The following is a 24,247-nucleotide window of genomic DNA, read 5'->3' on the forward strand; positions in this document are numbered from 1 at the left end:
CGATCTGCAGTAGAGTTGTGCCTGTCAACAGAAATCAAATGTTTTTCTCAGGGAGGTGTTTGTACTAGAAGTGGTCTTCTCTACTTTTCCTGCTCCAGACCTTGATTAAACAAGATTAAGAGAATGAACCTTGTTTTCTCACAGAATTCATTTCAGTAAGGCATATAAAAGGGGTTTTGGCAGAAATGTAATGGCAGCCCTGCTGTCTCCCGTTAAACAGTTTTTAAGGATGTGCATTAGATACCTTTTTGTGCTTAACTGAGGGTCATTATGCAGCTGGCATGGAAGGAAGATACCCAGGTTGGGGGTAGCAGCCTTTGAAAATAAGAGAATTTTCCACATGGTCCCAATTGTTGCTGCGTTTTTCCGGTTGCGTAGGTGCTGGGAGGCTGTTAGCTCACTCACTGCCTCCACAATGTGACCAGCAGGGCCTTTGGAAGACTTCTTGAAACATGCTATTATAGGCTGCTTTGAGATGAAAAGAGGTCTTACAAATATCTTGAAATTTAAACAGAGCTTTTGTGGGTTTTCCTTTTGTGTGCATATGTGTGTTTGTCAGCCAAATCATTTGTTCAAAGTTAATCTCAATTACAGAGCATATTGTTCATAATCCCCCATGGCTCCAAAACAATAGCAGAGTGTATGTCTGTTTGAATATATATTTACATACTTATATGTGAAATATGTTTGCTTGTATATATAATTTTGTTTCTAAAGTGGTGATTCATGTTAAAGAGATGGATATTTCATGCAGGATCCTGTCTTTTGAGCTGCACTGTCCTAAGAAAATACTGCAGGAAGGCCTGAATGGAATGAGCAGGCTTTGATCCTGCAGCCAGTCAGTTGATGCAGTTCCCTACGTGTAGCTCTGGGATTCATCCCAGTACAATGGATGGTAGGGTAGAGTCTGGGGGGTTCAGCTTCTGGGAGACAGAAAGGTTTTTGTGTCTTTAATTTTAATATCTACAGAATACCTCTGCTATTCTTCTACTCCCTGAGCATAAAGGAGCTGGTAGGCAATAGCTGGAAAATTTAAATAAACCACAGGTTGTATGTGCTCTGCATAATCCCTGCAAGAGCTCCAAAACTGCAGTAACTTCTTAGAGAACTTAGTAGTGTAGAAGCTCTGTTAGCAAGGTGCCCCACATTTTCTCCTTCTTCTGGTTTCAGAGAAGGTGCTCATCCTTTTTCAACTGTAAGTATTTAGCAAGGGATTCCCTTAAAATCTTGATTTGTGTCTGCTGAGACACTGCTAAGCAAAGCTTGCAACTGCACAAAGTATTTGCAGTGTAAATTTTTGCTCCACAGTGAATGCTGTAATCCTGTCACACTTGATGTGTAAAATTGTGGTGGTATTGCTGAGCTACTGTAGTCTCCCTTTTGCTGATAATTGGATCTAGGTGTGTTCCTTGAGTAAGTTAGTGTTATTATATTATATGATATATGGGTGTTTGTTGGGGTTTTCTTGCTGTGGTCTCTTTGTAGCTTGGGGTTTCCTGGCTCTGGATAAACAGTTTGCTTCCTTCTACCCCTCACTGCCCATGTTGCAGTAGTAAAATGGTATGCTGTTTCAAGTGTCTCTCTCTGATAAGATCATGCCACCAGGAAGGCATAGCATTATAATCCCAAGCACAATGTGATCCTGTTCATTTCAGCTCTTGTTCTTGTCAGACAGACAAGAAAAAAGGTCGTGTATAGGTGAGAAGGTGAGGCTAGAACTGAAAATACTGAAAATAAAACACTTTGCTAAAAGAGATGAATCCTGCATGGGAACATTCCAGTTTGTAATCAAGGTATTATGTAGAAATGAACTTTGAAAGCTGGATAGGATGTCCTGAATAATACAGGATATAAAGCTGACATAGAGAATACAGAATTGTAATACAGATTTGCGATGGGAGCGAGGAAATATTTTGTCCTTCATTTTTTCTTAGATTTGATGTCAGATTTGAAAATATAGTCATAACAATACCATAGATAAGAATAATAAGATTGCTGTACAAGAAACTGATCTGTTAGAGACACAAGCCTACTGATAATTTTAAACTTGCTAGATTTTACTGGAAGAAATGAGTGCTTTCCAGAAAAAGCCTCTGAAAAGAGGCAAAATTTAAGGCATGCCTTAGGGTATGGGGACTTCAGGCCCTTAAAAGAATCCCAGCAATTACCTAACCTGCCAACTTTCCAACAAGATAAATGGAAGCACTGTAGCTTGAAGGTGCCTTGGTTTGAATGAGATGCAGTAAGTAAGGTCTCTCTGTTCTTTACAGGCATCATAGATCTGATACTACTTATAAAAGAAGGATAGAGTTGGTGCCCTGCTGACTAAATTGTCCTCTAGAGGAGTATTAGTTACAGAGCTTCTTTGTTAACAAGGCTGTATGCTTAAACCTCTGTGAATTTCTCCTATTAGCAGGCTTCCTAATAGCTTTACATGTAGATATGCTAAGTAAATGCAAGTGTATCCATGTAATTTACATATATAATGTGTATGTGTATACTGTTTTATATATAAATAAATGTTTGTGATGTGGAATTTGCACAACTTCACTACTGTTCTGATAAAATGAGGTAAAAGCAAGCAATAAAATGCTGATAATAGGAGAACAGAAAGTCAACTTCTGCTCTTTCTGTCCAGGTGCTTCACATAAAGTCTTTCTTCTCCTTCTCTTTAATTTCCAAGGTAGCTTTTTTAGGTAAGAGAGGTGTTTCTAAAGCCTGTGTTTGCTACAAGTTTCCCAGTTACTTGCCTGCTCAGGCTTTCCACTTTAGAAGAGTAAGGCCTTAAAGTGTATGTTAACAAAAACAAACAAACAAACAATAACAACAACAAAACAAAACAAAAAAAAACCAAACCAAAAAAAAAAAATCAAAACCACCCCCCCTCCCAACAAATTTTAAAACCCAGGCCACCCTGTACAGAACATCTGATATTTCTCATTTTAGCCCACTTGAGAACAATGTAAGAGATTGTGTGGCACAGCCCAGACTTCTAGATAGGCACCAATCTTTCGTGCCACCCTGAGATCAACCTCTTTCTCAGTTTTCTCCATGTGTCTGATGAATGAACCCTATTATTGCATAGAGTGATTGTGAAGCTCCCCATTGCTGGGGGAACCCCAGTGCTTGCACTGAGCGGGTGTGCTGTGCCTGCCAGGCTGCTCCCTCAGCCTGCACTGAGGAGGGCGGCATGGCCTCCCTGTTAAACAGGCTGGTGTCATGCAAGCTTTTCTCTTCCTTTTCCACCTCCTGATGAAGGAGTTGCATCAGGTGGGTGAATAAATTCCTGGAAAGCAGGCACTCGAGAAAATGTCTGAGACTCATCAGTTGTTCTCTTGTGGCAGGCTGGAGAAGTCGATGTGACCCGACAGGAAAAGTGAACTTCAGTCCTGTCCTGAAGTTTTGCCTAAGCCTGTGAACAGCAGATAATTTCATCAAGAACAGTGCTAATCTCTTCATGGCTTTTCCATCATCCTGGCAAATTTGTTTTTTCAAGTACTTTGATTTGCCAACACACATGAAAGTTCTACTCCACACACACTTTTAAAATCTTTGTTACTCTAAATGTAAACCTGTGTGCTTTCTCTATCTTCTGTCAGTTGTATGCCTATATGTTTTTTACATAAAATTTATATTCCTTTAGAATAGACTCTCTTCTGCTGCATTCAATTTTCATAGGTTTATTATATGCTTTTCAGCAGCATCTGTTTTATCAGCACTTCCTGCAGCATTCGTTACACATGACGACAGCAGCCATTTGATTTCATTTAGAAGAATACCATATTATGTATGGAAAAGCAGTAATTGCTTACCTGTTTGCCAAATACATTCTACTGTGAAAAATATCTAGTGTTGCTCTATGCAGTAGCAAGCAGTGTTATTTCTTGTTTACATTTTCTACAGTTGATAGTTCCAAAAAAGAAACAATGAAAATAGTTTATTGCCCACTTCATAATTAAATTCCCATTTGTACAGATTTGGAAGTCTACTCTTGAGTGAATACAGCATCCACATGTAGACTGAAGTTTTAGCCTTAATTTTTGCTTTTCATATGCCTAATGAAATAGGGGTACAATTTCATGCTTGTCAGGAAAAGCAAAATTTAACTGTGGTAAGAGTTGTTCTTGAAGTATTTGTGGGAACTCATTGGAAATAAGGTCTGCAAGGTGCCCTGCAGAGAGTGAAGTCAGCTGGTTTGTACTCACTACCCTTACGCACAAGGGGGAATAACACGTAGCATTCTACGTGGCTTCTAGTGAGTATTAGCAGAGCTTAAATTTTTAATCCTCTTCTTCCTGTGCCTTGGAAGACTGACCAAGTCCCTCTTTAAGGGAACCTGGCTGTGAGCCTCCCTTGTAGTGGAGGTAGTCATCGTTGGGCAGGGCACTGAGTACACCATGTGAATTTGATCCATGTTCTGTGACTTCTAAAAAACTTCATTTTTAGTTATGAAAATTAGGCATCACTAAGGCATTGCTTCCTGACCTCTTTGCTCAAGCAGAACCCTGTTCTTTTCGTGCTGTTTGGACAAGGGGCCCTGCTGTCTGTGGTGCAGCTATTTGCATGAGCCAAACAAATGAAGTCAGGATCAGCCAAAGCAATGCACTCTGTCATCCCAGTTATTTCAAGTCTCAGAGGTCATTTAATGACCTGATTTATATGTGAGGTATCTCTGTGCCACATTTTTAAACTTTAATTTGCTCCTCATGACCTGCCAATAGCTACAGAAGCACAGCAGTATTGGCACCTTTTGGTTTGTATGAGGTTTTTCTGTGATGCTTAGGAATTAACATTTTTCCTGACATCTGGGAAGCATGTGCTTACTTTGTCACAGCATTCTTGGTTTTTCATATCTGATCTTAAAATTATTTAAAACTCCTAATTACTCCCACAGATTCAAAGACCAGTATAACTCCTGTGTTACAGCTTGAGGGAATATGTCCAGCACTTCATAGTTAGAATTCAGATGTGCTGTGACCTACAGAGGAAATTTCTCATTGAAAATGCAGCAGTTATGAGCTGAAATGGAGTAACTGTTTAGCAGTGTATTCAGACGAAATTGAAGAGAACCTGTGAGCTGTACATTGGTATTTGATGGAAGTGGAGAAGCAGCAGTCCTTGTTCCTTGGTGGCCGGCAGATCCAGTGCTGCTGCTGAGGGCAGGGCCTCTTCTCATCTCCTTGCTGCAAGGGAGTGTTACAGGGCTGCATATTTTACACTCTCCTCTCACTGTGGTAATGGTTTAGAATGAAGTGTATAAGCTGTGATTGTAATGGTAGCAAACGCCAAAATTAAATACTGTGTAAAAGTGAAACTGATGTATCATTTTCATTAGTTTTGGTATGCTCAGGCAGAATTTGTGGGATTAATTTTGAAAGCTTAATCCAGATGGAAAAGGTTAAATTCAATGCTGAATGAATTTGGTTCTAATTCATTTGATGCCCTTGCTTGTTCTTTTTCTCAAAAGAATGAGAGATTAAGCAGAGAACTGTGCATGCCGTCCTTGTTTTCTGCCATCATTTAACTACATGTTAAAGACAACCTCTCAGTTATCTGCTGCAATAAGTAAACAAATGGATCCATTGCCATGCCAGCTCGTGAGTCCTGCGGCCTGAGTATTTATGCAAGCACTTATGTTCATTTCTCCTTGTTGCTCAGGATTTGTCTGGATCCATTGACGACTTGCCGACTGGAACTGAAGCGACCCTCAGCTCAGCTGTTAGCGCGTCAGGCTCTACGAGCAGCCAAGGGGAGCAGAGCAACCCTGCACAGTCTCCGTTTTCCCCTCATGCTTCTCCACATCTCTCTGGCATCCCTGGGGGCCCATCGCCTTCCCCTGTAGGCTCACCCGTTGGAAGCAACCAGTCAAGATCTGGTCCCATTTCTCCAGCGAGTATTCCAGGTAAGTTTGTTCTAACAAACAAAATTCAACCAATTGGTAGGTTTATTAAATGCATAAAGAAATACTCCCATATTCCAAACTAATTTATTTTCTGAGAATCCTGCATTTTCAGGCGTTTTTTCTGAAAAATGTGCATACTTAGAGCAGGAGTAAATTCAATCTAAACTTCAGCTGCCAAGCCCTCAGAATGCTCAAAATCCTGAACCTGACTCCACATAGGTGTTTGATAAATGTCTTTATCACCAACCAATGCAAATACTTAATTGTAGTTTTTGTATCTGGTTTGTGTGTCATTTGTCACATACTTCTTGCGGTTATTCACAATCCTTTTTTTTTTTCTAACTGTGTATTTTTGCTGGGTTTGGCTCTTGAGCTTGACTGGTGGTTACAGGCCTGCAGGATGAGGCAGAGATTTTCCAACTCTGTATTGTGGCACTGTAATTTTGGACATTAATACAGAATATTGTATTAGATATTTCTTCATATTTGCAAAGATTATCAAGTTACTAGGGATTCAGCCCCACCAGTAGTAATTGGAATACCAGTGTCAGGCTTGCCGCTCTCTCTCTTATGCAATTTAGAGTATGGCACACAATCATGCATATTCAGAAATTTGTGGAAATCTGTTAAGATACTCATAAGAAAAAAATGGTATACATTAATTTCAGTTCTTACCTTATCCCCACCCATCTGGCATGTTACTTACTCCAGGGGGTCAGGCAGCAATGTGTATTTAGTATTTTAGATGAGTTTGTTCTTTCTAATGCTCAAGTTTTTTATTATCTTCTGACATTTTGAATACTAGAGGAATTCCTAAGAGTAGGAGAGTGCTGACATTACCCTAGGGATAACATCAGTTGCTGACAGAACCACAAAATAATAAACATGGAGCTCAGTTAAAAGAGACAAAAGCAGAGATGCTTTTTTGTTAGGTGATTTGAGTGTTGCTGTAAACCAAATGCTGGTTAAAATTCAGAGGGTAGCGTGTTTTTCAGTATTTGATACAAAGGTATCTGTGTAAAATGTTCATGCCTGTTTGTCTGCAGAGGTTAAACTAGATAAGCAGAGGGAAATAAGCTTAGTGCACATAGGAATGTTTAGTATTAAATGTGGCCTGGGCATGTTGATGTGGCCTGATGCTGCATGCCCTGCAGTTATTTCTTCCCTCTCCAGCCTCTCTGACCGGCAGCATGAAGCACATGCTCAGGTGGAGCAGGAATAGTGGGGACAGTGGGGACTGCATTGTATGCAGTGTGGAACCTTTGTATTTCCAAGGCTGTCCCCAGTGTTTGGTGTAGAAATCCATTTCTGTTGTTGAGTGAAGCCAGATAGTCCACATGGCTGGTAAGGTAACATTTTGTCAGTCAGATTCTGGTGAGTAAATGGGTTGGCATTTTACAGCCTGACTGCTGAATAGGGAAAAAATGTTGTGACACTGAAAATAGCTTTATTGGAGCCATGATATGTAAGGATGAGCATAAGTGTGTAGGGGGAGAGTAATAACTTTTGTGAACCCACCTGATCCCCATGGGGTAAAAATAGAAGGGATATGGACTCAGAGGTCAGGGTCAGAGTCGCTTCATCACGTCAGATGAGCCCCAAAAGCTCATTTTTATAACTCACCTAATGAAAAGCATTGTCTCTACATACAAGCTGTGCCACCATTTTGCACAGTGGTTTTCTGGTCTGCTGCAGTAACACAAAAGCAATTCTTTCTCAGGAAGGATTTTTATGAATGGTGCTAAATCAAAATCACCCTCCACTGTTTCCCTGTCATAGACAAGCTTCTGGTCTCTGCAGCTCTTGCTGAAGGTGAGCTCCCAGATGTGAGCTAAGGCAGTGCTCTCCAGAGGGCAGCTGGGCTGCTGCAGTAGCATCGCTTCTGCTGCTGCTGCTGCTGCTTCTCGAGCTACAAAAAACAGGAGCAAGGCTGCTATTTAAAGCCCTGTGATAGAGGGATGCTGCTGGGTGCTAAGGCTTTCAAGCCATGTGAATTAGACTGTGCTTTCACCTAAGTGTGTTCACACCGTTGTTCTTCATTACAAGGACTTTGGTAGCTTTTATCATCAGCTGTATTCATGAGACCTTAAGAAAAAGTAACACAGAGCTTGTTTGCATTGCTGTGGCTGTTTGCAGCAGTCAGGTTGTAGACGTTTTTAAACATTGATTGTGTAGTACAGCACCTTGCCTTTAATAATTTTGTTCGCTGCTATTTTCTTCTCCGTTCTCACCCTACCCTTGTTTGTTCTGACCTCATTCCTCTCCTATTACCTCCTGCGATGTTGTGCCACAGTTTCTCAATGTGACATAGATTGGCTCTTTCAATCATTCTCTCTCCAGCAAGTCATTGTAAAATGAGCAGCTGTTGTGTTGCTGATAGCTATGGCTCGGGAAAGCCAAAATATTGCAGGGGGTTCTTGGTGGGAAGACAGTTAAAATAAAGGTGTTGCTTTCCCAGGGTTTACTGAAAGAGAAGCATCCTTTCCCAACGGCTTCTCTCTTGCAACAAAATTGAAAACTAATTTAACATCAAAAGGGCAGACAAACAAACAGCCCCCTGTTAAACCTCCCAAATGGCTGATTCTCTTCCACTGCCTGTTTAAGCTGTCTCCACACCCCTCCGCAAGGCTGCCACCCCGCATTGCTTTCTGCTGCACGCCACAAATTTCACAGGAACAGCCTGGCACAGGCAGCACTGACATTGGCACGTCCCTAGCTCAGTGGGCATTTCCTTCCTGTGCTCTCTGAAATACTGGAAGGATATTTTGTGTGGTAAGTGGCACATGCATATAGAGCCTTTGTTTCCATTCACATTACCAGAATAGACCAGGGAGATTAACTCAGAGCAGAAAAAAGCAACTTGGATGGATTTTGTTCAGAAAGGTAGTTTTGTTTCAAAATCAGAAGACTTCTTGTTCAGATGTATGTTCATTACAGGGCTGAAATCCTACTCTTCTATAATTTCTACTGATTCAAAATGACATTATGATTTCATATTAAGTAGATCATTATTCTGTTTTGCCAGAAATCCTGATCTCTTTCTTTTCTAGCCATCTTTATAATTAGGGTGCATATTCTTCCAAAGAATGATATGTGATGCCCTGCACTGCTTTGGGTCTTGAACTGTGCCTGATTCAACCCTAAACCATTAGTGGAAGCTGATGCAGCACATATCAAAATGCACTGCTGTTGCCAGAAGATTTAGTGGCTGTTAATTTCACTTTTCTCTTTTTTTTCCCCCTTTTCCTCCTGCTCTAACAATTTCAGTTTACTAACAAAGCAAAAATGTAAATAAGCTAAGCTCCCCTTTCTCCCCACATCCCCAATTTTGATCTCACTCGCCAAAGGCTTTTGTCAGCTCTTTCTCCCTTGCGGTGTAAGCAGCAAAAGTTTTTTAATATTAAGAGTTCTGTCAAAGATTGCTGATAGGCCAGGATTTCCTTAACCCATGATGGACAAGCAGTTTTTGTACAAGTTAATATATTCTGTTATTTTTAAGTCCTTACAGAAATTTTATCTATATAGAAGAGACTGATATGCTATGCTAATACTGAGTAGCAAATACTGCCTTTAGAAGTATGTATTTTTTTTTTTCCACTTGGATCAGTATTTTGACTTCTACGTGCATAGATCAGTATTTTGACTTGTGCTTTTAAGACATTTTATGTGCTTTCTGAAGAAACAAGTTTATTTTCACCATGTTAAGCATCAACTAAATTGTTGTTTTTACTACAGTTGTCTTCTTTAACTGAGGAGCTTGGATACAAATGAAGTTACAAAAAGAAATCCATTTGTGGCTACTCTGGCTTAGGAGTGTTATTACCAAGCTTCTTAATTTATGCTAACCAGTCAGCATCCTCCCCTGATTAAAAATACCCCGAATTTTAATTGTGATAATTATGTGAATCAATGGATGTAATCCATTCAGTGTTAAACTCTACTCTTTGCAAACCTGGAGGTCTTCCACACCTGTATTGATCAGCTAGCTGGCTTGAATTCCAAAATCCATCAGAAGTACAGCATTACAGCCAGCACTCCAGGCAAAAAAAGAAGAGCAAGAGGGAAATGGGATACCCAGCTGGAACAGTAACAGGAAATTTTGTCTTGGTGTGCATGTTAGTCAATATGTGTGACTAAAATGCTGCAAGAAGAAAAACATGAGCAGTAGTCTATCATAGTCCAAAGCAACATGGTACTGCAAGTATCTGAATAGGAATGATGGTTTCTTTCATGCCTTATAGTAAAGAGAAACCTACCAATCAAACCAGTTTCCAGAAGATACTACAGGAAAACAATAGTTATACTGCAGATCTTGTTTTAAAAATAATTTGGAAAAATCTTTTCCTTGGGATTGAGCTATTCTACATATTTACCCTGTGAACCACCACTACTTGTATGTTATATGGCATGGACTTCTTTTAAAAGTTATTTGAGGGAGAGAAGACTACCATATGAAGTTGATAAACACTATTGAATATCTTTGTGGGTGCCATGGGCAGTGGGATCGAGCGCACCCAGCGAGTTTCGATGACACAAAGCCGCGCGGTGCAGGTGACACACGGAGGGAGGGGATGGCATCCAGAGGGACCTGGGCAGCTTCAGAGCTGGGACTGTGTGAGCCTCATGGAGTTCATCAGCGCCAAGTGCAAGGTCCAGCCTGGGTCAGGGCAATCCCAACAGATTCAGACTGGGAAGAGAAGGGATTGAGAGCAGCCCTGAGGAGAAGGACTGGGGGGTGTTGGTGGAGAAGCTCAGCAAGACCCAGCACTGTGCACTTGCAGCCCAGAGAGCCAACCTTGACCTGGGCTGCATCAAAACCAGCATGAGGGAGGGGATGCTGCCCCTCTGCTCTGCTCTGCTCTGCTCTGGTGAGACCCCACCTGAAGTTCTGCATCCAGCTCAGGGGTCCCCAAAACAAGCAGAACCTAAGTTGGAGTGGGTCCAGGGAAGAGCCACAAGGTGGTGAGAGAGCTGGAGCACCTCTTCTAGAAGACAGGTTGAGAGAACTGAGCTTGTTCAGCCTGAATAAGAGACCTGATGGCAGGCAGCCTTCCAGCATTTACAGGTGGCTTACAGGAAGGCTGGAGAGGAACTGTTTAAAAGGACATGAGTAACAGGTCAAGGGGGAATGGCTTTAAACTGAAAGGAGGTTTATATTAGATATTGGGAAGAAGTTCTTCACTGTAAGAGTAGTGAGGCACTGGAACAGGTTGCCCAGGGAATCTGTCAATGCCCCTTCCCTATAAGTGTTCCAGGCCAGGTTGGATGAGGCTTTGGGCAACCTGGCCTGGTGGAAGGCGTCCCTGCCCATGACGGGGGGGCAGGAGGGTTGGAACCAGATGAACTTTAAGCTCCCTTCCAACCAAAAAAAATGTATGAATCTATGAATTTGTAATACTATGCTTTTTGTTGAAGTTTTAAATACCCTAAAGTAATTGCAAAACAAGAGAGGGTTATATCCTTGTAAAATGGATATGATCCCCCTGTCTAGAAAGATTATTTTAACACATCTATCAATGTTTCTCCCTTGGCTTCTCCGGAGGCAAAAATCTTGCAACAGCTTGTTGCAAGGAAGATGCATGCTGTTCATTGGCATCCAGGCCAGAAAAAAGCCAAAACACAAAATGCCATTGACGTAGCTATGTTCTTAATCACTTCTAGTGCACAAAACATCTAATCAGCAGTTTTTCAAATCTAGAATGCTTACAAATGAAATATGTGAATGTTTCACATAGTAGTAGTTTAAATACCTTTCTTTTAAATGGTTTGAACAACATTTAGAGCTTCTGTCTTTTCAAAGGATGAAAAAATAAGCAAATTGTAAAGCGCTCTAGCTCACGGCATTGCTTCTAGCTCAGGGAGCATTTAGCCTGTGATACGTATTACAATTCAGCCCAGATCACATCTGTTGTCTCAAGGCTTCATGAAATAGCTAAATAGTCTCAATCAGGTTTCATGAGGAGAGCCTGTGCTACAAAAGGCACTATAAAAACTCCTATCATACTTGCAGTGTTGCCAGAGATCAGGGAGGTGTCCTTCTCTGCAAAGGTGGTCTTTCCAGAACAGGTGCAGGAGATGAAAAGAGACAGAGACACGCTGTTAAAGTTCCTCCTGTTCAGTTTTCATGATGACAGAGGGTTTCATATTCCACCATCATCAACCTGCTGTTTTTCATTGGCCCAAAGTTAAGCATCAGATAGAAAAACAGTAAATCACAAGAAAGAGTACAAAAAAGTTTATGGAGTTTAGTTTTAAGTGATTTCACTTGCTTAATATCTGGTGTGTCAGTGTTTATATTTCACAGTCACACATTACAGTTTTAGTGTTAATTTCTGTCTTAAGCCAGTGCCAAACATTTCTGCCCTATGGACTGAACACCCTGCAGGATCCAGCGCTGAGAGTTGTCCGGCACTCTCCCACAGATGGCCACAGCAATGGCGTTCACATCCCCATAGCTGTGCTCTGCCCCATATCTGCTTTGTCCTCTTTGCTGCTTCCTGCCAGGCCTGTTTCCACCATGCTGGCAATGGCTGAGCAGCCAGCATGGCAGGGCATCTGCTGCTGTGGGCACTGTGGCAGCACGCATGCACAGGCCACTTTTGGGAGCTCTGTGAGTCACTGGGAGCACCCTGCTGGTACAAATCCATCCAGAGTATGAGGGCTGTTGAAATCCAATTAACATATTTGCATAATTATGCATGTGCTCTGCTTCATGTAACAAAATTCAAATATACTTAACCACAGCATCCAAGATTTGACAGGTATGTTTGTTTTTAGTTTCAGGTGTATGTTTTAAGGCCATCCTTGGACAATTATTGTTTATATTTGATCATTAACCTATGCATTTCTTCATAACTTTTTTTCTCAATCCACTTACGTTTTTGTCAAGAAATTTAAAGTGGTGTCTTTGGTTTTGTATGTTTGGGTTACACAAACGTAGATTCTCTCTCTTTGTGTTGGCAAATAGGGCATTCATTTGCGTTTTATCATAAATTAAAAGGTTGTCTCTCACTCCCTTGTCCCTTGCAGTACTAAGCAGTGATTGATGAGCAAATGGGAAAAGTCTCTCACATCTCCCATCAGTGTGTTTTTGTTGTTGTTGACAGATGGTTGTTATACCTAGATAAAATAGAGCATAAATGTCATAAGGTATTTGGTTTCTGTGATGGGATAGGCTGCTGCAGTTCTCAGTTTTTCAGTGGACTATGTATCACTGCCGTGAGAGATATTTAAAGTGGCCTTCATGCTTCATAGTTAGTGTCAGACTTGACTAGACAGATACGTGGTGTGTCCCTCCTTAGAAGGAGTCTGAGCAATTGCAAATATGGCTTGAATTAATTCTGTGCCTCAAAAGAAGAACATTTTCACTACCTCCAGATAATAATTTTTTTAAAAATTAATGAAAAGCGAGATATCCTTTCTCCTCCTTAGAGACAAAATTCATGCAGCTTGAACTGTGACTTGAAAGATTTGAACAGCCCTTTGACAGCATCGCTCTGTAGGTAGATAGGGAAGTCAAATTGCAAAGTGGGTTTTAGAAAGCAAACACAAAAGAACAATTCACTCCGGCGGCAGCTTTTCTGTTTTTCCCCCATCTTCAGATAACAGTGGACTCAAATTATTGTGATGTGTTGATTGATTACAGCCGTTAAGTTTCTTAGTAATCAGTTTCATCACTTATTCTCAATTCATGCTTGCACCTTTGATTTCTCTTCCACAACAGGGTGATGTGGGTTGTCGTTGACTAATGAAGAACAGAATTGGTTTCGGCGTGAGACAAACGGAATGCCGACACCAATCCCAAAATGCATTAATCTTTAATAATCCACATCTGCATGTTTATAAATGATATAACCAGGAGTTGCTAATGTTAATACTCCCCCTTCCAAACAGAAGCTGACATAGGAGTTGGTGTTTGCAAACTGCATGAGAGGCACGTGGCCGCGCGTGGTGCGTGTGACCTTGCGGAGGGAGCTCGCCAGATGAAAGTTCTCGGTTGATTAAAAATACATGAAGAATTGCTTCTCTTCCGCACCGGTCTTTGGAGCTTATCGTTGTCGGGCAAGATGAAATATGGCATGATAGATCTTGTCTTCTAGGGAGATCAGACCCACCAAATGGTTTTTGGAAGCAGGTTTGCCTCAAGGTGCTTTTATCCTTTATGCATTCAACTTGCCCTTTTCTCCCTCATCCCTGAGAATTGCTGAGACCAGGGCTGTGTAATATGCAATATAACACAATAAGAAAAACCAGATTAGCTGAGGGTTTGTTCCTTTTGAGGGTAGTATTAGTGAGAGCACATACATTTTGCTACTAAAATGCTCTTTAATCAGAGACAGTGATCTAGTGTGAGAGTAGCAGGCAGGACCAACTAAATATCTCATTGCCACGTAGTGCTGCTCCAATTTCCCTGCTTGCTAGACTTGAGAGATCTGGGAGGAGCAGGGAGAACACAAACCCCATCGTTGTTGGTCTTCCAAGTTAATGCTGCCTGATTCTGAGAAATTCTTAAACTTACCTGGGTCAAGGGAAAAGAAATATGGATAAGATACAGCCATTTCACATCAGATTCACCCTTTCTTTTCTATATTGCATGTTTTCACACTGCAGATATCATAAATGAAAATTGATATGTGGTTTGATTAAAATCTGGTAATGTTAAAGTTAGGAGTTAAGGTTTTTATTAGGTGGCAAATTTTAGAAGTGTATGTCTGCTACATCTGTTGTGCTTCTCAGGCTTTTGAATGCAAGTGACACAATGAGGAACAGCTTAGAGAAAAAAAATCTCTTCCTATTTATAAATACAGTCTAGAGAATGAGCACTGAAAATGAAAAATTCTTCCTTTTGGAACTTGGTTTAAATCCCTAAATAGAATTCTGAGGTTTTAAGTTTCAGGTGTGTGGCAGGGTAGGTTTCATTTCTGAAAGGAAGAAATGAGCCAAATATAAGAAAGAAATACTACCCTCTCCTTTGTTAGGAGCTTTTAGATATTTAGCACTTGCATCAATTACAGTTTTATGTTCTGTTTAATTGACACTCTTTAAAAAATTTGAGAATGGTTTTTCTCTCACTGAAGTATATGCTTTTTGCATTACATGTAATTACTACAAACGTGCAATGATGTGTCCTAAGTAATTACAGATTACTAAATCCATGCAACCCTTTACAATCTTTTACTTCAGTCCAAATACAAGCAAAACTACCATTTTTATGGAAGGATTAAAAGGACAGAATGAAAAAACACAGTATGACTACCAGGTCTAGATCATTCCCTAAAGAACATAGGCACTTCTTTCAAAAATTTAAGAAAATACAATTTTCAAAATCTAAAAGCAATTCAGAGGCCCTGTAGAGGTGTGAGAGAAAGTGCTGGCAAGCTGTGGCCACAGCTTCTCCCAACCCCTCTCATCCCAATTCACGCCATCGCTTTGGAGGGACGCAGTCAGAGAGTGCAAAACATGTGGAGGGGTGGTTAAACGAGACTTTAGAGGGGGAAAAAAAGAAATTAAATCAGTGGCTGAGCTTTGAAGAGATCTGTCTAGTGCAGAGCAGCAAGCGAGTGGGGAAGAAAGGAGCAAGCACCTCATCTAATCTTTCTTCTGGGGACCCAGGTGGACAAATTGGCAACCCTGTTCACAGCCTCCCCCCAACCCCCTTTGTAGCGTAAGAACTGCTAATCGGATCCATGCTGCTGCAACTGTGGTTAGTTATTAACAGAATAAAAGCAGATTTCTTCAAAAGAATGGGTTGGGGAAAACGGCTCTACAAAATTGCAAGGTTGTTAGAATCTTAAATGCACAGCAGTCGGTTTTTCCCTATTCTGAATTAGGCGATGAATACGGCCTTTCATCTGTCACTGTGCCCATTTCTTCAGAAGGAAGCCACATTAGGCTTCTCAAACAAAAAAAAAAAAAAAAACTTGTTTGAAAGAGGAAAAATATTGGGGAACAGGAAGAATAGGAAAACGAGAAGGAGAAATCAGGTTTTGTTTTTATTAATTTGGCCTGGTGAGAGAAATATGAGCTTGCCTGCTCTATTCAGTTCCTGCATGCCAGCCGCTGTGAGCCACTGTTTCTGAATGTGGGGATTAGAAAAGATTTAACTGGTTGCTATCCTGGGCTGCACCATTCTGGACTGGCCTCCAGCAGAAATATCCTTGGCTGGAAACTCTCCCAAGCTTAATGGAAATAATGCATTAAATGGATGCAGAGTGAGGCAGAGGTGAAAGCAGAAAGAATTTGATTCCCCCAAATGAAACTTCTCATAACTGCAAAGTGAAATTACAGGTCTGGGGTGGGTGTTACTGAGGATAGAGTGATTCCTAGATTAAGACTGACTTATGCCTTCGCTCATACAAGTAATTAAATGATGCATCCTTAATTTTGAGGAGCTCTACTGCCTTCCTGGTTTGCAGCAGAGTTTTGGAATTTGTTGGAAAGGAACAGTCTTCAGGCAGACAGGTGCTTGCTGTGACCCCCTGGAAAGGCACTCATTATTTAGGTGAGTCACATGCTTCTGAAGGTTCCCATTGACAGCTTGCTTTGGGCTTATTTCCAGAATCTCAGGAGAAAGTGCTTCTTGGTCCAAACAGAGGTGATTTCTGGATGGGGAATGTATGAAACAGACCTTCTTAGCAGTATCTGTTGCTGCTCTCCCTTCCTCTCCAGAGCAAAAAGAGTTTCAGCCTTGAAGGGCAATACATTTTCTTTCCTGCCCCTTGCCACCAAGACCATTGTCAGTTCAGGCAGTACTAACAATTATTTCACTTCAAACTCCTGCGTATGAAGTCTTCATACCTTACTCAGAGGTTACACAACCTGGGAATAAATCTTGGATGTCTAATTTGACAGACCCCAGTTTCGACTATTTAATTCTTTTTTTGAAGTCCATCATATAATGAATTATTCTGTAGTAAGGGTGACGTTTTGATGGTGTTCCATAAGTAATACCTTGGGACTGCATGCTGAGTAATGAGGATGAAACACAATATTGAGTAGCTACCTCATCCTGTCAGTGTCAACTTTGCTTTGAATTAAATATTATATCATGTCAAACAAGTAGCTTCTACTCACAAAATTAAGACGTTTATGCTTTTGGATTTGTGTGGAGAAAAGTCAGAGATAGGGTTCTCTAGGCTGCTTTGTTCATTGTTGCATTTTTTAATGAAGATTTGAGAGCAGTTTAGCACTTAAGTTACAGTGATTTCTTTGAAACTCACCCACAGCCTCATTGTTGATTTGGTGAATATGACATAGATAGGAAAAAGAAGGTGAGAGTGTAACTTTCAAGTGTTGGTAGTCTGAGAATTTTGCACTTTCATGAGAAGCAAAGTAGGGGTTTTTACTTCTTGTTGATCTTACATGGATTGTGATACTCACATACATTAGGGAATCTTGTGCCATTGAAGCACGATACATTTGTTTCAAGAGGTAATATGGAAAATCAGGGCTAGGCCTGACAGCAATCTTGATAACACTTTATGATGTAGAACATCCATAAATCTGGCATAAGTTCATAAGCTTCTTGTTTAGAAGCTTGTACAGAAGCTTTATGTTGCTGCAGGGAACAAATCAGCTTCTTGTGGTCTTGCCTTCAGTGAGCCTCTCAGCCAGCCACCAAAAGCATTCCAAGGCAGGAAGGTTCTGGGTTTGGTCATAAGTTCCTGGCTCAGGTAAGCAGGCTGCAGTGGATTGCCAGCATTGTAAGGGGTTATTAGCTGCAGTGTGGTGCTGAGCAGAGCCAGAAGGCTTGGTCTGAGTGTGTTCAACTCTACATATCTCAGCACAACCACAGCTGCTGTATCTGAAAAGGTCCTCATGTCTCAGGCCTTTTAAAACATCTGCACTCAGATTACTGCATAGATAGGAGGAAGGTTTTAATATTTTGCATGTCTCAATTTGAGAGGATATGCAGATAACCCTTGCTTTTTACTTGAATGAATAAGTAATAAGTAATTTTAAAAATACTGTTGATACCACAGGAAGCTTGGCTACAATGCATAAATTAAGGAAGAAAATAATCTTTTTTCTTAAGGGGTCATAGGCTTTATAAGATGAAAGAGATAACACAAAACACATGACCAGTTTCCCTTTATGCTACCCATAGAAAAATTTCTTTCCTTTGAGGTCATTTGCACCTCACTTCCAATTTCCTGAAAAGCTCATTTGAAACACTCCCATATAGAAGCCTACTTATGTTCTTTCATTTCTGATGTAGGGATCCGAGACCCAGAATGTCTCTTCTGGTCTGTGAGCCTTTATTGTAACATTGACTGTGTGATGATTACCCTATTATTTTATCAGATTTCATCTTAGTCACTAGATTTTCAGGACCTCATTATAACTAAAACAAAGTTGCTTCAAATTCCAGTAATGGTTTGATTATCCTCCTAATCATTATCATGCTCTTTTTCCTCCCTGATATTTAGTCTCAAATATATTTTTAGAAAGAAGTCACCAAATTCCAGCTCTAGTTTTTGTCATACTAAATAATACTCACACTTTCAGCCTCCTGTCATTTCATGCTGGTAGCTGATTCCCATTCCAGTTTGCATTTGGCTTTCTGGGTTTGTCTCTATGAAGGCTCACCAGTGACACATCAGTAGTGATGTTGTGTTGTCTTACCTCTGCTGTGAACTATCCTCCTAATTTATACTAGTGATAAAATTGTTTCTTGGAGTGCCACATGACATGGTCAGTCATAGCTGTTTGTAGACACACAAATGAATGTTGACATTTTAAGTCAACAGAAATGGTCAGATTTTTCCTTCCTTTTCTCCTGCCATGTCTACCTGATAACCTACAGCTCTTCAGTTGTAAAATGCCTAGTTCTGATCCATGTGTATAAATGTTTGCATTTTTAATACTCCAAGGCAAAAGGTGTTCCCAAGGGTTTCTTAGGTAGTATTTTGGTCATCGTTTGTATTGAGCAATACACCCTGCTTTGTGATCAATCAGTGTCATTAATCCAGCTCTCAATTCCTAAATTAGATGGGGAATTGTCCCAAAGACAAACCACAAGATATGTAACTTCTGCCTTTCTTTCAGCCTAGTGTTCCATTTTCAACACAGACTGTGATCAGTTCCCCCCTCCAGTTCCTCATGCATCTTAAAATTCCTGTGCTTATACCCCTCCTTCCCCCCTTAACTGGTTGTTTCCCAGAAGGAACCTGTTACCACCAAAGTGTTTTCTTGACTCAGTTGTTCAGGCATAATTCTGTGAGGTATTGTCCAGCTGGTACAGGGCGTCACAGCCAAGCATCCTCCAGTAATGGGAGCAGAGAGCCCTCAGCATGTTTCAAAACATTGCTGATATGGACTGTAAGGACCCCTCCTCAGCAGAATATCAAAGGTCTGCTCTTGCTTGCTATGTTGGCTTTAAGGAATTTACTTTTTGCAGTTTAACTGCATGGCTGTAGCCATAATGCAGTCACTATTTAGTACTCTTCTCAGTCCATCTTTGCCAAGCATAGTATGCAAAGTAGTCTCTCCTGACTCCATTCCAAGGGAAGATTTCCAAAGTGAAAAAATTTAAAAGCATTTGACATAATTTGAAAAATAGAAAACCTGCTTACAAATATAGTATTATGCAGTTTTAAATTCCCTTACCTCTTCAGCTGACTCTTTTTTTTTTTATTTTAAATAGCAGATCTTATATTAGGTAGACTGCTGGTTTCAGTAGTTTTAACAACTAATTTTACTAGATAGCTATATAAATTTGAATAGCATTTTGCTCCTCTGTTAAATATAGGGGAAAGAACTAGCATAGCAGCTTCTATCCTTTTAACATGCATTATTGCATTTTTTTGTGGTTTTGCATAATAGTAGTATTGTGAAACATCTGTAGTATTCACTTTGCATACATTTTGGCAGGTGGAATATCTCACCAATGTGACAACAGTGGTGTACAAAAGATGGGAAAAGGTCATCCCTGTTTAAACTTCCTTCTGTGTATCACTGGGTCAAAGGAGGCAGTACTCTGTCAGTGGAAAAAAAAAAACAACTGAATTTTTTTCTATCTTAAATAGCTGTAGAAGTTACGTTAAAAACGAAAAAGGGTTGTTTTTCTTTGTAGAAGTTCTCCTTCCCTAATAAAATAGAAAAGTCTGTTCATGTATTATTTAAAGTGTCTTCCAAGAAACACAACTGCAATACTGGTTGAAAGAGAAGAGGATTACTATCATTTAAAGGAAAGAAATGGAAAATCTTTAAGGTCATTTCTTTTCATGACAAAGAAACTTAAAAAGCATAGTAGACAGGATCTTCAAAGGTTTTAAAGTCCTGTCATCAGCTCCCAATCAATAGGAGTTAGATACCCAAATTAAGAGTTCAGTTCAAGTCTTCAAAGGTATTTGGGTGCTTAACCTCCCTTTACCTTTCACATCAGTTCTAAGAAAAAAACGGCAGCTCGATTGAAAACATTTTGATGCAGTGCCTTCATGTCCAGTACCTGGATAATCTGTAGCACCCACTGATAATTAGAGTAGTGGATACTTCTCTGGAAAGTTTGTTACTTCTTAGATTAAGTGCAGAGTTGGTCATATTTATGAAATAGGTTTTCTTTGCGAAACAAAAATTTTGCTTTATAGTTTTTTTAATAAAGAAAAAAGATCAGAAATATATTAAAAAATAGCATTAATGCTTGCAGAGACTGATAATTCCAGTGAACCTGCAAAACTCCAGAGAACGTATTGACTGAGGATGTGGATTTCTTTGTAAAAGTTGTACAGGTACTGTTCTACACCTTGACTTTACTGGTCTGTGATTGAACATTTGCCTGTGCAAGATAAGGCTCCAGTCAGATAACTGATGTTACTATCAATGTAAAAAAAAAAAACCAGATGCAAAGTATGTTGCATATCATAGATATTCTCTGCACTGTAGCTTCTCTTAAAGTTTCCAAGAGTCCACCTAAAGGAGGATCCTGCTGAGAGCTATGCAATGCAGTCAGAACCACTCCTGCTTTATTTTATTTTATTTTTTTTTAAGTGTTTGTAGAAATCTTAGATGGTTCCCATCCACTTGAAGTGCTCTCTCTGATAGCGGTGCCTGGGGCATACACAGTGGAAGTGGCAGTGCCCTGTGTTAACATGGAAATGCTGTTTGTTTACAGTCTTGACTCACTGAATCCTTCCTGTCAAGCCGAAAGCTTTCATTATAATGCAGGCACTTACCATCTCCACAGCCTGCTCTTGAGTGACATCAAAACATAAGCTGGAATTTGTCATTATTATTGTCATATGCCTCAGAGTTGGTGAATGGGCTGTGGAACCCAAAGCCTTGGGCGCTGAGTGGCATGTTTGGTCTTATGGAGGAGCAATTCTGCCTCTGGTCCAGCATTTGCATCTCTGAGAAAGTTGTCACAGCTGCTCCCAGTAATGTTGACTGTCATGTTTTTAGTGCAAAAGCACCTCATCTGAATAGCTGGGCAGTACTTGCGCTCCACATTTTGCAGATTTTCTCCTTGTTCTGTATCAGTCTGGGTGGGGTGGGGTGGAGCAGACACATTTTCTATCCTGCATTTATGTCCAACTCAGGTCCCTTGGTTGCTCTAAAGCAACCCTGCTGCCCTGCTGTCAGCCCGGCTCCCAGCGCCAGGACCGTCTGCAGGATTCTTGCTCCTGCCACTGCAGAAGGACAGCTGCTGAGCAGGAGGAAATGAGTCTCAGCAGGCACAAATCTATTGCCTGTGTTTTTATTCTTTCCATTTCTTTAAAATGGAAAGCAATCTGAACAGTTTCCGAGGACGAGGGGTATAAATCTGTCTGCTGCTATTTATACTGTGCTCGTCACTACAAGTGTCTAAATGCCTAAAGTATATATTTGCTGCCTAACCTGAGGTGGTCTTCAAGCCTCTTGGGCTGTCACAAGCAGGCATGTCTCAGACCAAGAGCAAAGAGGAGTCCCAGGGGATGTCCAGGTCTCATTCTTCCTCCTGCTCAGGCTGGGGCAGGTTGATTCTTATGCCCCTGAGGCATTGGGAGTGTGGTAACATGGACCTCTCTGTTTGACACAGTGTTGAATGGTGACCCAGAGGAGTGACTTGCATCAGTGCAGTAAACATCTGCCTTATTATCCATTAACACTGAATTTTGTGTTCTGAGCCACAGACAGCACTGGGAGTGCTCTGCTTGTTTGGGTGGGTAGACAGCAGTGGATGTCTTTTGAACAAAGTCATAAAAATGGATGTGTCTGTTCTGGTTAGTTATTTTAATAAATAACTTCCCTTTGCTTTTGTTTGAATAATAAGATACCCCTTTACTGTCTGATCTCTTTCAAACATTCACTTTCACCACGTATACCTACATGTTATTCTTTATTCCCATATCCTACATGGACATTCAAACAATATTAAAACCACTGATTCATTGAAATACTTTTTAAACTGTTGTTGTTAGTCATTTTTGTATTGACCGAATTTTTCATTGGTAATATTGTTGGCAGCAGTCCATGTCTGCCTGGCTGGAGGCCAGTTTAAGCTAGGCAGGATGAGCCCTATTGTTCAGCAGACTTGGATTTTGTTAAACTCCCTAACAGAAATATGTGTCAGGAGATTTGCAGCTATAAATTGGATCATGTTGGTGAGGTTGGGAACTCACTTGGTGCGAAATTGAACATTTCGCCATGCCTGTTGCTAAATGTGTTTGTGCATGTTTCCTCCATGGGTTTCAAAAAATAAAAGGAAAAAAAAAAAAGAAAAACGTATGAAAAAAGCTAGACCTGTTGAGCTCTGTCTTTACCTTATACAGCTGGTACTTTCTTTCACGTTGAGTGGTTGAAAAATACAGCAATGCTTGGTGTTGTGCACTGAAATGCTAAAAGCAAATGTTTTCCCTTTTCTCTCTGTGTGTTACAGGCAGTCAGATGCCACCACAGCCTCCTGGCAGCCAGTCAGAATCCAGCTCCCACCCTGCCTTGAGCCAGTCACCAATGCCACAGGACCGAGGTTTGTTAGGTGTTGGGTTTTTTCAGTTGGTGCCAAATGCAGCCTTCATTTTAAGTTGCACATTAGCAATGTGAGATTTCCTGGTATTTCTTTTCTTTTCCCAGGGAAAATAATGACAGTCTTCATGGTAAAAAGCTTGGGGGGTTTCCATCTCTGGGGAAAGAGAAACTGAATAGCAGGTTTTACCAAACTATAATTGAAAACAAGGTTTTCTCAAAATACAGTGAATGCCCAGGGTATAAAGGCAGTTTCTGTAAATACTTGAGTCATGTCCTGGAGAACACAGCTCTTTGTTGTCTATCTTGGAATTAAGATGTAGAGAAAGAGTGCTAACTAAAAGCAGTTTTGCTGCTGCACTTAATCATCTCTGATATCTTTGCATGGACACAATAGTCCTCTAGCCAGTTCTAGGATAAAAATATCTTTAAATGTAAAGGGAAATCAAATATTTGGGTCAAATGGTTCAAACATTTGGAAATCTTGCCATGGAAAACCTTGCAGGCAAGAGCACTGTTCTAAAAGGGTGCTCCCTACCGTGTGCTCACAAAACTAAGCAGAGCATTTTTAAGTTAAAGTTGCATTTTATAAACTTTAATCCCTTTTTCCTTTCACCTCCTTTCTCCTTAGCTCATGGAATTCAGTTGTCACAGCTTTGCTGCGTGGCCTTACGTGCGATCAACTTCTGTAAACCAGGCATCTTGTCCATGCAGTGGTTAACATGTGCCAGTGACAGGCTTGCAAAACAGACACATGATAACTGTGATAAACATGGAGTTATTTATGAAATGCCCCTCCTAAAATGTCTTGCTTCCAGAAATATCCCAAGTAGCACCATATGGGGATACCATAAATACTAGAAGTTTTCTCACAGTGAAACAAGTTGAACTCACAGAATGACAAATTTCTGGGATAGCATCCAGGAGGAGCTAAGAGGACTCACAAAGAAGAACAGAGAGTCTTAATTTTTGCTATTTTTCTGAGTTGAATGTCCCCTCCTTCAGGAATGCTGATTAATGAGAACATGAAATACAGAATTCCATGCTGATTCGTTTTGTTTCCTTTTCAGACATTCTTTATACTCAGTTGTTAGTTCAGGGACATATTTTCCCATTAAAAAACTCAGAGTAATGTAAATGTTTGGTGAAAAGAGAATGCCCTCAGTACCCAATACAAATACATGATTCTTTGTGGGATAGGCAGGAAGAATGGATCAGATGAAGGCTTTGAAGACCCAGACATCTCAGAAATATATGTGCATTTCTTGGCACAACTGGGTCTTGGCATGAAATGTTATAGTGCCCACTAATAATTATTTCTGCAGAGCGTGTTCCTCACCTGATTGTGGGGACAAGTTAGGCAGGTCTGACACAACTGGAAAGGTCTAGCCTCTCTGTTCTGCT

The 24,247-nt window shown here is 40.5% G+C and overlaps 1 protein-coding gene across 6 annotated transcripts in view; it reads left to right on the forward strand.

Moving 5' to 3' along the window:
- Positions 1-24,247, forward strand: part of ARID1B (AT-rich interaction domain 1B) — a 323,079-nt gene that overhangs the window by 219,129 nt on the left and 79,703 nt on the right. For all 6 annotated transcript variants that reach the window (XM_056486539.1, XM_056486541.1, XM_056486543.1 and 3 more), the window contains 2 exons: positions 5,659-5,902; positions 22,758-22,847. In XM_056486539.1, the coding sequence (XP_056342514.1) occupies positions 5,659-5,902; positions 22,758-22,847 (334 nt within the window). The remainder of the gene's footprint in view (positions 1-5,658; positions 5,903-22,757; positions 22,848-24,247) is intronic.

The sequence above is a fragment of the Oenanthe melanoleuca genome, chromosome 3 (assembly GCF_029582105.1).
Source record: "Oenanthe melanoleuca isolate GR-GAL-2019-014 chromosome 3, OMel1.0, whole genome shotgun sequence".
NCBI lineage: Eukaryota > Metazoa > Chordata > Aves > Passeriformes > Muscicapidae > Oenanthe > Oenanthe melanoleuca.